The sequence below is a fragment of the Carassius auratus genome, chromosome 38, assembly GCF_003368295.1.
Source record: "Carassius auratus strain Wakin chromosome 38, ASM336829v1, whole genome shotgun sequence".
Classification (NCBI taxonomy): Eukaryota; Metazoa; Chordata; class Actinopteri; order Cypriniformes; family Cyprinidae; genus Carassius; species Carassius auratus.
Genome location: NC_039280.1, coordinates 21,953,475 through 21,966,735, shown reverse-complemented (window position 1 = coordinate 21,966,735; position 13,261 = coordinate 21,953,475). Strand labels below are relative to the sequence as shown.

General features: G+C 39.5%; 1 protein-coding gene across 2 annotated transcripts; it reads right to left on the bottom strand.

Moving 5' to 3' along the window:
* Nucleotides 1–2,974: 2,974 nt before the first annotated feature.
* Nucleotides 2,975–6,629, bottom strand: LOC113057379 (uncharacterized). Of its 2 annotated transcripts, none has more exons than XM_026224761.1 (3): nucleotides 6,342–6,629; nucleotides 5,090–5,260; nucleotides 2,975–3,951 (listed from the first exon to the last, which is right to left on the bottom strand). In XM_026224761.1, exon 3 carries the CDS (start codon nucleotides 3,926–3,928, stop codon nucleotides 3,284–3,286), a length of 645 nt encoding a protein of 214 aa, XP_026080546.1. In that variant the 5' UTR covers nucleotides 3,929–3,951; nucleotides 5,090–5,260; nucleotides 6,342–6,629; the 3' UTR covers nucleotides 2,975–3,283. The 2 variants fall into 2 exon arrangements, with proteins under 2 accessions (XP_026080546.1, XP_026080545.1); XM_026224760.1 differs by lacking the exon at nucleotides 6,342–6,629 and adding an exon at nucleotides 5,610–6,275.
* Between the last annotated feature and the right edge of the window lie 6,632 nt (nucleotides 6,630–13,261).

The window sequence follows — 13,261 nt, the reverse complement described above, 5'->3', positions numbered from 1 at the left end:
AATAACAGAAAAAGTAGTAACTGAGCAAACTGTAATTTTTTTAGACAAACAAAATAACTTATTGTGCCCAATGCAATTTGGGTTTTGTAAACAGCACTCCACAAAAACTACTGTATGTTATTTAATTTAGGAAGTGTGATTAAAATTACATAAGGGGGTTGTGGGTGCGGCGTTTCTCACATTTGACACGTTAAACCATGATATTTTATTGTCTAAATTAACACATTTTTATTTTCTGTGCAAACAATTAAATGGATTGAGTCTTATCTTACATCAAGGAAACAATGCACCTGGATTAAAACATGTATATCTTCAACAAGACACTGTGCAACAGGGGTACCTCAGGGGTCCATACTAGGACCTCTACCTTTTAGTTTGTACCTGAATGATCTTCCAGATATTTGTTCTGATGCATTTATTCAAATGTAAGCAGACAATACTGTGATTTATATACATGCTAAAACAAATGAAAAGGTATCACAAAAACTATCTGCTGTCATGACCAAAATCTCAGACTGGTTAAATCAGTGTTGTTTATCGTTAAACGTCCAGAAAACTGCTTGTATGTATTTTAAGATTAGAAAGATGGATGAGACTATACCAGATATATTAGTAAATCATGAAAGATTATAAACTGTATCGGACTTTAAATACCTTGTAGTTATTTTAGACACTCACTTAACATTTGCAAAGCATGTTAAAAAAATTGTTTGTACAGTTACACCCCAACATAGAAATGTGTACTTTTAGCAGAAGCTGCAAGAATCTTTCTACACTCTTTAATCTTTTCTCATTTCTCTTACTGCATTACTTCATGGTCCCAAGCAGGAAAATCTACTCTTAGACCTTTACATAGTTTATACAAATGTGCTATAAAAGTGTTTGATAAGAAACCTGACACACATCATCATTGTCTAATAATTAGAGAACAGAATCTCTTTACTTTTAGAAACTTTGTAATATTTCACAACTGTAGTTTAATGTATAAAATTGTGAATGATCTTGCACCTTCACTTTTAAAGATGTTTGTTTCATTGCGCAATGACTGCATAAGACAGACAAGAGCCTCGTTAAGAGGTAAAACAGATTTTTGACAATCAGCTTTTTCTGTAAATGCTGTTAATAATTGGAATAGTTTACCAACTGATATTAGACAGTGTACTACCTTTGTGCAGTTTAAATTACATTTAAAAAGATTTTTAAAGGCAAGTCAGGTTTGTGATCATTGATTATACAAGGTAATGATTTTTGAATATTTTTTAATCCAGCTTCATGGTACAGGCCCCTGGGCAGCTTTTCTGAAAAGCATCATAAGTTCACCATAGACGCATTAAAAACCAGTGGAACTGTGATCAACTTAGGCTTACAATGCTTTTTGGAAATAACAGCCCAGGTTATTATGATCAGGTATCATAAACAACACTTACAATGAGCTCACATCTGACAAACCATCATCTTCTCAGCTTTGAGTTTCCAGCTGAGAGCAGTCAGAAAGAGAAATCAGCACATCACATAGAGCATTACTGACACCTGCTGGCTTGAAGCACTGAGCTCGTCCATTAGCCCACTATATATATATATATATATATATATATATATATATATATATATATATATATATATATATATATATATATATATATATATATATATATATATATATATATAAAATAACACTTCTGAAGAAAAAGGATGAAGCTTATGCTGATGTGTTGAGAAGATGTGCAGCCAGGTCTGTCCAAGATAGCCTACAGTATTTGTCCCAAGTGTGTGAAGAAGTCTTCATTACCTGATGGGATAGATACACTTACAATGATTTTCATGTTTTAAGAGCTTTATTTTTATTTCCAATACTTTGCATTTTAAAATAAACTTCAAAATGTCATTTAAATATCTGTAGTCCATCATTTTAGATTACAAAATGTAGTAATTGTGGTGCTTCTGATAAACTTATAAAAAAGCAGCTGCTTAAAATAAAATGTGCAAAACGTTATGCTTTACTACCAAACTAAGTAGTGTTATAATATTTAACTTACACTGGAAAGGTTATCGCAAAATCTTGTGAGATCTTGACAAAAAGTCACATGATTTATTTCCTCAACATGATGCATGCTGGAAAACGCTTAGACTTGAATAGCACTCAGCCACTGGGTTTTGGCATTTGTAAGACCTGGGCCATTCTTGCACACTTCCTTCCTTTTGCATATTGCACACAGTCTCAAGTGGTCAAGACTGTAAGTGTGGGAAACTGGACCCAGACATACTTCTGAAGTATCCTCTGTCCTCTGACCTGTGACATACTAACACTCCCAGAAAAGGTAGGCACTGAACTGACACATAATTTGCCCACAGTGAATAACACCCTTGATATATCTTTAAAAGAGCCACACAATGAAGTCAAATTCTATTGCATTGCAGTATCTCTGTGGACCCCAAAGCTTTTTAACATGTTGAAATAAAGTTTACTAAGCAGCATTTTTGAAATTTTACAAAATCTCATTATACATAATACACGTTCTCTCTTTTCTTTTGGCTGCTCCTGTTATGATTCACCACTGGATGGTCCATATGCTGAACATCACTATCTCTGTTTATTTATACTATTATGAGCAGCTAATAAATTGTGTTATCACATGCATGGTATGTTTTGGACAACATTGGAAAAACTCTATCTACATTTTTGCATAACTACAAATCAGACTGCATGAAATGCACTGCAGTTTCCATGTGAAATGAACACTAGAGGCAGTGGAACACCAACAACTTCACACAAATAATCTATTACATATGTTCAGTAGCTCACCTTGTGCAACAATGCACTTGTGATGCAGAACGCTCAGATACGAGTAGAGACAAGCTTAAACAGCAAAGTGTTCTTATCTCACATTTGCTTTTGCTGTTTTGAACGGGCATTACAAATGACGGGGATCAGATTCTGCAGGGTGGTGGAAAGCTTAACAACAACATCACACAATTCTTTGCCATTTTTTATTATATATAAATATATTTTAAAATCCCTTATTTATTGCAAATACAAAACATCTTAACAGAATTGAATCCCTAGTAAAACAGCAGCACATGTGCAAAGCCCACATTAACAACCTCAGAGAATTAATCTGTTCTTGTTTAGTTTTATGATAGTGTTTGATATTTTTTTTTTATGTTTGCAATGTACGCGATAAGTATAATTGTATAAATTAAGTATATCCATTATTAATTATGCACAACAGCTATTTGTGTTATGGTGACTACAATGAAGCTTTTAAATTCCTGAAAATTCCTCTCAGTACAGAAAAGTGACAAATATCCTGGACATTTCCGAAAGCCCGTTGCGAGACATAAAAATGTTTGGGAAGGACATCATTCCGCTGGGGTCCACTTTGGTCTGGACTGTGTATGACTTCGGCTCTGTTTTCCCGGTCAGCACAGAGGTGTGAATGACAGCGATCCGCGCCTCCTCGTGGTACAGGGCGTCCCTGTCCTTGCCGATGATAATGTCATAGCTCTGTCCAGGCTTCCAGAAGGGATAGGTGACCGTCAGGGTCTCCAAGCGCTGCACTGTGAAGTACTCAAACGGGACGGGCTGCTCGGCGGCGGGCTTGCACTGGATCAGCGACAGGTGCCGCACCTCAGAGTTGTTCAGCAGGAGGGCCACGTTAAGAGGCGAGCTGTACCACACCGTCAGACGCTTTTTGTGAACCGGGCTGGGACTCTCGCCCCTGTGCAGGACAGATGATTGATCCTTGCAGTTGCTGAAATCGCTGGAGTTCATGTTCTCACAGAAGGCCAGATCCTGGTCATATGTGCACATGTACAAGCTGCGCTCGGTCACGTAGGCCACCTTGAATTCAGAGCGCAGGAAGGCAGGCGCAGCGAGCCACAGTATGCAGCACAGCACTGCAGAGCTCATCGGACTGAACAGGATCATCTGGATTCCTTTGAGACCTGCGTCTGCAAGAAAGAAGAATAAATTATTGTTCAGCTTCGACCGTGGCTCCATTCCAATACCTGGTCATCTTTCTTGTTTCTGCATAAAGCATCCTAACTGAAGTGACAGGTCTAAGTGATGATGTGCATCGCTCTTCTTGCAGCCCGCACTGCTTACAGCCCAACACACATGAGAGATCTGACTCAATATTTATATCAGGTCTTTGAAAAGCTGAAGTAATTTTGAAAGGGTAGTATATAGCATGCTTCAGGGATGACATTGTTGAAGACCAAAACCCAGAAACGAGGTTGCAATTGAGCATTTTCAGTTCCATCGTCCCGTCAGTGGGCGTTTTTGAATGGATTTTGGTTAAATAAGGTCTGTGGTTAATTAACACTTAAAAAAAAATCTTACTTTTTTACTATAGTTTTCACTATAAATACCAAAGCAGACATTACAAACCATCAACTATTAACCATTAAAACCATTTAAATGGTTTCCTTAAGATTTAGTGGTCTGAACAAGCCACCAATAGATGACAAATTAGCAGTCCAGACCAGACCATCCGAGACCTTTACAGTTAACAAGTCCGATGTTAAAAGTTTGTAAAAATATCAAACAAAACGTCATAGGAATCAGAAACTTTTTTGGTCACAGAGTTTAATAATCCAAAAGCTCATGGAAAAATCAAACTGGATTTTTGTCAAAGGAGTTATAGCGACACTAATTGTTAACAAAAATACGTCATCAGTACAGTGTCCTATTTGGTGCCTGACAAAACCACTGCAAAATCGAATAATGAAATCTAAAATAAAATAGTTCATTCTGGGTTGGGTAAAATAGTTCATTCGGATTAGACTTATTGATTTACTGAATTATTTTCTTAAACAGTATTAAATTAATTCTATTTACGACCAATAGTTCTTTGTCCCTCCGTAATATTGGGTGATTATCCCTTGCTGTTATTCATTTCTATAAAGAATATTTGTCTTTAAAAAGGATTTGTTTTAATATGCCTTGCAGAAGGATTCTTAGGAACCAGCATATTTGTTCTGTCTCATGGAACAGCCCAGAGAGTGCCTTTAAATCCTGTCTATGCTGCCACTGGCCAGATTTCAGAACAGATCCAGTTTTCTTGCGCGTGAAAGAGCTGCGACCCACCAGTATGATTCAGTGATGCGGGAACAGGAGCGCCACTGTGATGGTTAGTCAGCCAATGTGAGATGTAGAGAGGACAATAAACCAGGCTCGGTCCTCTGCCAGTCTGTGCTGCGATCCACTTCGAGAAGTGCCATGGTTTTAAGGGATAGTTTGAGCCGTGGTCTCAGCTGGCTGAAAGAACAACATTGTCCAGAGAAACATGGTGAACATTTCAAAGCTTATGCACCATGGGAAAAGTGAAGATTTTGAAAATAAAGAAAAAAATATACTGCACAATAGGCAACCATTGAAATTTGACATTGACTGTATTTCCATGTGAACCTAGGGAATGCAGCAGAAATGCTTTGCAATAGATAATAACATAACAATGACAATTGAAGGCTTTCAAGAGTTTCGCAACTAAAGGACGGCACTGCACATTTTTTACTTTACACAGACAACTGCATCCTCAGCATATTTAAAACACTGTTTTCCAGTCAAGTATTTGCACTTATCTACATAATCAATAATGAAGCCTTACCTTTTTATAGACTTTCTTAAGCAACTTCAAACCCAAAGGTTTGGATTTTATGAGCTAGACACTCACAAAAATTCCTAAGCAGCAGTTCAGCTGCAGGACCGTTGCTTGAATTGGCAGTCTACCTCCTCCACAGTCTTAAACTATGTTTGGGTTACTTATTATACAACAGAACTGGCCGGAGGTGACGTGCCGTTTGCAACCAATGTTTCTCCTGCTGGTCCAGAACGCATGCAGCTGTCCTCCATTTTCTGCCCTGAATAACAGCAGGGTGTGTCCACACTTCAGCATGTCAGAGCTCGCTCCAGATTTACTCTCCATCTCAACTCTCGCACAGAGCAAACAGTGCTTTAAGAGCTCTTTCTGAACTGTTGGTTCTCAACTAACATTATTTTCGATCGTTAAATCCTCTTCTTAGCTTTGAATAAAGTGTCTAAAGTACATAATGGACCAATTCATAAAGCTTCTCCTTCATGAAGAATTCCTGGCAGCTTTGTCTGTGCTGATTCACAGTTTCCCGTAACTAATCTAAAAAAAAATCTGTGGGCTGTCTGAGCTGTCAAAAGATATTACCCTGAGCAAAGATGTTTATGATTTGTTAAACTGGTTAGACTGTCTCTAGAAAAACTCTGTCCACATATGGCTCCATTTACAGTAAGTCACATTTAAACAGCAAGAAAAGAAAAGAAAAAAGAAAAGAAGCAAAAAAAGAAAAGTTAAAAAGTCACACAGTACCTGTTTGTCGGCAGTCAAACACATTTCCATCTCTCGGTCTGAGCGTCTGAGGACCTCATTCATGGGCTGCGGGGCTGGACTTACCGGATCCAGAGGCTGCCAAAGACACAAGACCGTGTCCTCAGCATCTTGCTATGCATGACCGGCTAAGCCAAGAAGGAAAATGTGAATTACATCTGGGAGCAACATGAGTTTTATGAGTCAATAAAAAAATATGATGTAAGCACAGATGAAGCTTATAAAAGCATGTGCTTGAAAAAGGGCAGGGGGACGTCTACTGGAAGGTCTGGAAATCTTGATTATGTTAAGAGAAGAGTATATAATTGTTGTGTTTTCAAACAGTTTTCACCCAAAGATAAACTGCAGTGCTTTACAAATATAGGACAGGAAAAGCTAAATAAACTTATCACTGTATCTAAACCAACAACATGTTTATTAGATCCTGTACCCACTAAATTACTGAAAGAGCTGTTACCTGTAGCCGAAGAACCGCTTCTCAATATCATAAACTCTTCGTTATCTTTAGGACACGTCCCAAAACCATTCAAGCTGTTGGTTATCAAGCCTCTTATTAAGAAACCAAAACTAGATCCTAGTGTACTGGCAAATTATAGGCCTATTTCAAATCTTCTATTTATGTCAAAAAATTTTTGAAAAAGTTTTATCTGCTCAATTGAGCTCCTTCCTGCACAAAAATGATCTGTATGAAGAATTTCAGTCAGGTTTTAGGCCCCACCATAGCACAGAAACTGCACTTGTTAAAATTACAAATGACCTGCTCCTTGCGTCAGATCAAGGCTGCATCTCATTTCTAGTCTTACTTGATCTTAGTGCTGCGTTCGACACCATAGATCATGACATACTCATAGATCGATTACAAAACTATACAGGTATTCAAGGGCAGGCTCTAAGATGGTTTAGATCCTACCTATCCGATCGCTACCATTTTGTTTACTTAAATGGGGAGTCATCTCATTTATCATCAGTAAAATATGAATTGCCACAAGGATCCGTCCTAGGTCCCCTTCTATTTTCAATATACATGTTGCCCCTGGGTAATATTATTAGAAAATACGGAATTAGCTTCCACTGTTATGCTGATGATACTCAGCTATATAATATATTGGATAATAGTATTGTATGATATGGAAACTTATTGGTAACAATACACAAGGTTCAATTTGTCAGCAGTTAACTATTGTGATTGGGTGAAGCACACGACACAAGGTGAGTTCCCCGAAGGGTGGATTTTATTAAACAACATGAGGGGTTTCCAGTGCTTGGCCTTCTCTCTCCTTTCCCGTTGCGCAGTGCGTCGGTGAGGGCCAGGTGACACTTACGGGGGTTGGCGGTCAGCCTAGCCCGGCGGAGTTCCAACAGCACCTTCTGCAGCCGCTCCAGGTGATCCTCCCAAGTCTGTAAATGGATGACAATGTCGTCTAGGTAGGCAGCCGCATAGGCTTGGTGGGGCCGCAGGAGGACGTCCATCTGGGGAAGTCGTGGCTTAATGGTTAGAGAGTCAGACTCACAATCGAAGGGTTGTGAGTTCGAGTCTTGGGTTAGCAGGGATTGTGGGTGGGGGGAGTGCATGTACACTGCTCTCTCCACCCTCAATACCATGACTTAGGTACCCTTGAGCAAGGCATCGAACCCCCAACTGCTCCCCAGGTGCCGCAGCATAAGTGGCTGCCCACTGCTCCGGGTGTGTGTTCACAGTGTGTGTGTGTGTGTTCACTGCTCTGTATGTGTGCACTTCGGATGGGTTAAATGCAGAGCACGAATTCTGAGTATTGGTCACCATACTTGGCTGAATGTCAAGTCACTTTCTTTTTTTCACTTTCATCAGACGTTGGAAGGTGGCAGTAGGGGTCGAGAACGTGGTCTTCGGCTTGGCCTGATCGGTTAAGGGGACCTGCAGCATCGAGTAGCTGTCAAACTCCGAGACCTCGTTCAAGCGACGAAAGTCATTGCAGAAGCGGTAGGTGTCGTCGGGCTTCGGAACCATGATGATGGGGCTGGACCAGTGGCTGCGTGATGGCTCAATGGTCCCTAACCTCAGCATCTCCTGTACCTCTTCCTCGATTGCGTGTCACCGAGCCTAAAAGTACTAAAAGGCGGTATCTGTTCTTTACTAGAGTATTATTTTTTTCCCTACTTCCACTTTTACTTCAGTACATATTTTCGATGAGTTTAATACTTTTACTCCGATATTTTTTTATGTGCTGCATCGTTACTCGTTACAATTATAAAAATGTTATGAATCATTCCATTACAAACCCACATTACCACTGCCAGAACTGTAGATGGCAGGTTTGATGAAGCTGGCACATCATTGAGCGAATCAAGCGCGTGCTGACTGAACTGCTGTGAAGAGAGAGAGAGATGAACACCGAGCCGAGCCAGATAATGACTCGTTCACGAGTGAAGAACCGGTTGCATCGGTTTCCGGATCACCAGTAGTTTTTCTGACAGTTCGATTCAATAAACCGATTGAAGAAAACAGTTCACCGGTTCTTTTGAGCTCGACGTAATGACGTAATTGGCGATGATTGCAAGCCTTCGGTTTACATCACTCATAACATTAGCACAGAATCAGTTCAGAATCAGTCACCAAAAGAATCAGTTCGGTTCAGACGCTCTGGGTGTCGGTTTGCTTCACGCTGAATCACACATGCACCGTATCATCATCTCCTCGGTTCTCGAATCGTACACGAATTCGTAAACGGTTATTGACTCAAACGAGTCAGTCTGTTGTTCGTTATCTGGCTCGGCTCGGTGTTCATCTTCAGTTCTCTCTTCACAGCAGTTCAGTCAGTGTACTGTTTGAGTTCATGAATTACTCTGGGATATTGGTTTGTTTTAATTCAGAGGGAGTATCAGCCACATTGAACAACAGCTTAAGTCATTTGTGGATTAATGCGTATTGGAGACGCGAACCGTTTAAAACGATTCAGTTCGATTTGGTGAACTGTTTCAAAAAGATCCGGTTACATCTAATGATTCGTTCACGAACCGGATATCACAAACTGCTTTGTTTTGAACTGTTTTACAATAGACACGGAAGAGAAGACAATGCCAAATAAAGTCGTAGTTTTTGCTATTTTTTATATTTAACTGACCCTCTGATGTCACATGGACTACTTTGATGATGTTTTTCTTACCTTTCTGGACATGGACAGTATCCTGTACACACAGCTTCAATGGAGGGACTGAGAGCTCTCAGACTAAATCTAAAATATCTTAAACTGTGTTCCAAAAATAAACGGAGGTCTTACATGTTTGAAACAACATGAGGGTAAGTTATTAATGACATAATTTTGCAAATTGGGCGAGATCTGTTTTTTGTTTTAAAAAAAAAAGCTACAGTCAAAAGGAATTGTGATGGTCCTTTAGGTTAATCATTTGAAATAGTAAAAACAATGTTCAAACTTTTGACTACTTTCTTTAATAACTACAGAACACAATACTTGTACTTTTACTTTCAGAACTTGAGTAGTAAATTTTAAAATAGACTACTTGCAATACTAAAGTACAAAAAATGTTGAATACTTTAGTACTTCTACTTAAGTGTGGTGCTTAAAGAGCACTTCAACTTCTACTCAAGTCACTTTTTTGATAGAACACTTGTACTTTTACTCAAGTCTGGGTCTCGAGTACTTTATACATCTCTGTGTGGATATCATGCGCGAGTACGTGAGACCGCCCAGGCTGTGGAGAGAACACATCGGTGAACTGACTGACCAGGTGTTGCAGCTCCGACTTTTGGGCGGCCGAAAGGTGGGGGTCCATGTCAACAGCCATGGCAGGTACATGAGCGGGGCCCGGTCCCGACCCAATGCTTCAGGAGATTCACATGGTATATTTGATCTTCCCTCCATCTTCCGGTCTGCCGGACTCGGTAGGTGACAGGGCCATGCGGAGGGCGGCGAGCTCGCGTTTCACCTTGTCGGGAGGCCATTGTATTCAGTGATCGGTTGCTGGTGGATGCTCACTTCTGGGAGGTGCTTAAGATCTTCCATCTTCGGGGAGGAGAGCCACCTGGGAAAACAGACATGGGACATGAGCCAAACAACCAGAAAAAAACAATTTAAAAAAATAAGTCCGTAACAAGTCAAGTGGGGTGATAATGAATGTGGTGGCATCCTGGTCGGTAACTTCTTCACTGCAATTCCCGCATTCTCCACCAGTGTGACGGGGTGAAGAAGCACACAACATGAGGATCAAGGTGAGTTCCCCGAAGGGTGGATTTTATTAACCAACATGAGGGGAAAATAGCCAACCTGAGGGGTTTCCATCTCTCTCTCTCTCTCTCTCTTGTTTTGTATGTATTGTGAATGTAGAACATAATAATGTTTAGATAATGAATTATAAATGATAAAATGTATGATTGTACAATTACAGTTTAGAGAGAGTAAAGCTTAGGGAATTTAAAACATGTAACTGTCACAGCTATGGTGATCAAAATGAACGAAGAAGACAATGAACGATGCAAATAGTCTTTAATAATCCACGATAGAGCTAACACAGGTCAGACAGGCAGGGTGTTTGAACACAGGACTGAACACAACTATATATACTGAAGAAAATTAACCTAATTAATGTCACACACCTAAACTAAATTACACAATCAAACATGAGGGAAAACTGTGCCACACCGAGCATATAAGAGATGAGACACAACAAAACAGGTCCATTCTGATAGTAACAAGGTCATTATTCAAAAAGTGAAAAAATGAACTCTTTCATTTACAGGACTCTTTCAATATAACATTTATGTAGATTTAAAACTAAAATCTTGACTTTCAACAAGTTTAAGTTTCATTTTGACAGAACTACCACTCATCTATGAATCATGCTATGAATCACAAAATTTCCCCCTTTTTTTTTTTGAGTGTAATACATAAAATGACCAGAGGAGGAACCATAAAGTACCTTTGTCAATAATTAAGCAGAAGAATCATCAAGGAGAAGGGGACAGCTTTGTATGCTGAAAATCAAAGGAATTACATGTTTCTACCATTACTGTTCAGGAGCAATCATTAAACACGTGTGCGTTGTGACGAGGGTATATTGTCAGAATGGAACGTGGCAAAAATGTGCAGAAATATCAAACCATTTAAAAAGTACTATACATTTAAGATTTCAAACATGTGAGAACTTACTGTAATACAAACTTTTAACAGTTTCTCAATTTTTATTTATTTTATTTATTTTCCAGTTTTGTTTTGGACAGAATAAAAAGTCTTTTTTTTCCCTCTCAACACATTTACAGGTTGAGGGTGAATCAAAATGTCAGCAAATGTAACATTTTTGGGGTGATCTAACCTTTAAGATACCATCTGAAAAAGATTTCACTAGCTCAACTGATGTGGTTAAACAGCTAGCCATGCTGCACTGGAAAACAGTAGTAAAATGCTAAATTCTGTGGTTGTGGATGCACGGGTGTAACAAACTCTAGAACTGAATGTTCTGCATGTTTTCTGAAGCTGGAGAGGAAATCAACTTGTACACTTCAAAGGGAACAGTAAAGGTCTCTGTTCGTCATGGAGCATTTTCTCATTGTTGCTTGCAGTTTTCATCTATGTTTTCCAAATTTCCAGTCTAGGTTGTTTCTTCTCCTGCAATATTTAAGCTATTTATAGAAATTATGAATTGAATCATACAGCTGAATCAAAATAGCTAAAAAAGCTACCAAAGCATTATAAAGAAAACTTATGTAAAATACCGATGCTGTTGGTATGTCAACATCAGTGTCATGTAAGGTACAGCAATATTTTAAAAACTACTGACATCCGATCCATTGTAGCCCTGAACAAACCACTCAAACTACTCTTGTTTGCATATCTCCATTCCTGACAATTATGGTATTAACTGAGAATAGCTTTCTCAGATAACAAGGGCTAGTTGCACTACTTTAGTATCTTAAATTAGGACATTTTGTAAGTCAAGTCAAGTCTGCTTTATTGTAAATTTGGTGGGCCAGACATCAGTGTTGACAGGGGCAGAAGAGGGGAGATGGGGCAAGGTCGGGAGGGAGTTCAGCTTCCTGACAGACTGATGAATGAAGCTGTTCTTCAGTCTGCTGGTCCTCCCTGATGGTAGCAGACTGAAGAAGCTGTATGTCACGTCACTTTCACTAATTAACATTACTCTAGGGTTATGTAACTCATAATCATATAAGTTGAAAAACAGTCAATCCACAGACAAATGCACACTGCCTGCATAAAGTGCAGTAGCTGTGCCTTTTCACGAGGTGATGTGACTTCCTTCAGTAGGTGATGTCAGAACTACACAGGCACCACCTCTCAGCCACCCCGAGCACTGCCCATCGTCCCATCCCCCTTTTGCCCAAACCCCAGATAATATTCGCTGAGCAACAATGACACAGAAACATGTCAAGAAAACACTGTTCAGTCGATGGGTGTCAGGAAACTACATGATTCATTTGCACAGGCTTCTGAATTAGGGTTGGGCTGACAGATGATGACATCACTGATGGCAGATAGACTTCATGATGTCACCCATAACCCCTCCTCCCTCTCAAACCCCCCATAATCCAGTACACTGTTCGGAAAGAAAATGGCGTACTACTGAACCCCTAAAGTTAATAAATGCAAGATGAGTTATATGGTATGGAATCAGTTATATGGGTGGTGTTAGCGCAGTGGATAAGACACATGGCTGTGGTGTGAGAGACCAGGGTTCGAATCCACTGTGAGACACCAATGTGTCCCTGAGCAAGACACTTAACCCCTAGTTGCTCCAGAGGCGTGCGACCTCTGACATATATATAGCAATTGTAAGTCGCTTTGGATAAAAGGGTCAACTAAATGAACAAATGTAAGTTATATCATTGGGTAATTTACTGTTTAAAATCTGGGGCATCAGGCAAGGAGCCGTTACTATTCCTGGCATAGAAA

Bases quoted from the DNA above. Each gene is read 5' to 3' on its own strand.
- LOC113057379 (XM_026224761.1), bottom strand. From the start codon at position 3,928: ATGATCCTGTTCAGTCCGATGAGCTCTGCAGTGCTGTGCTGCATACTG.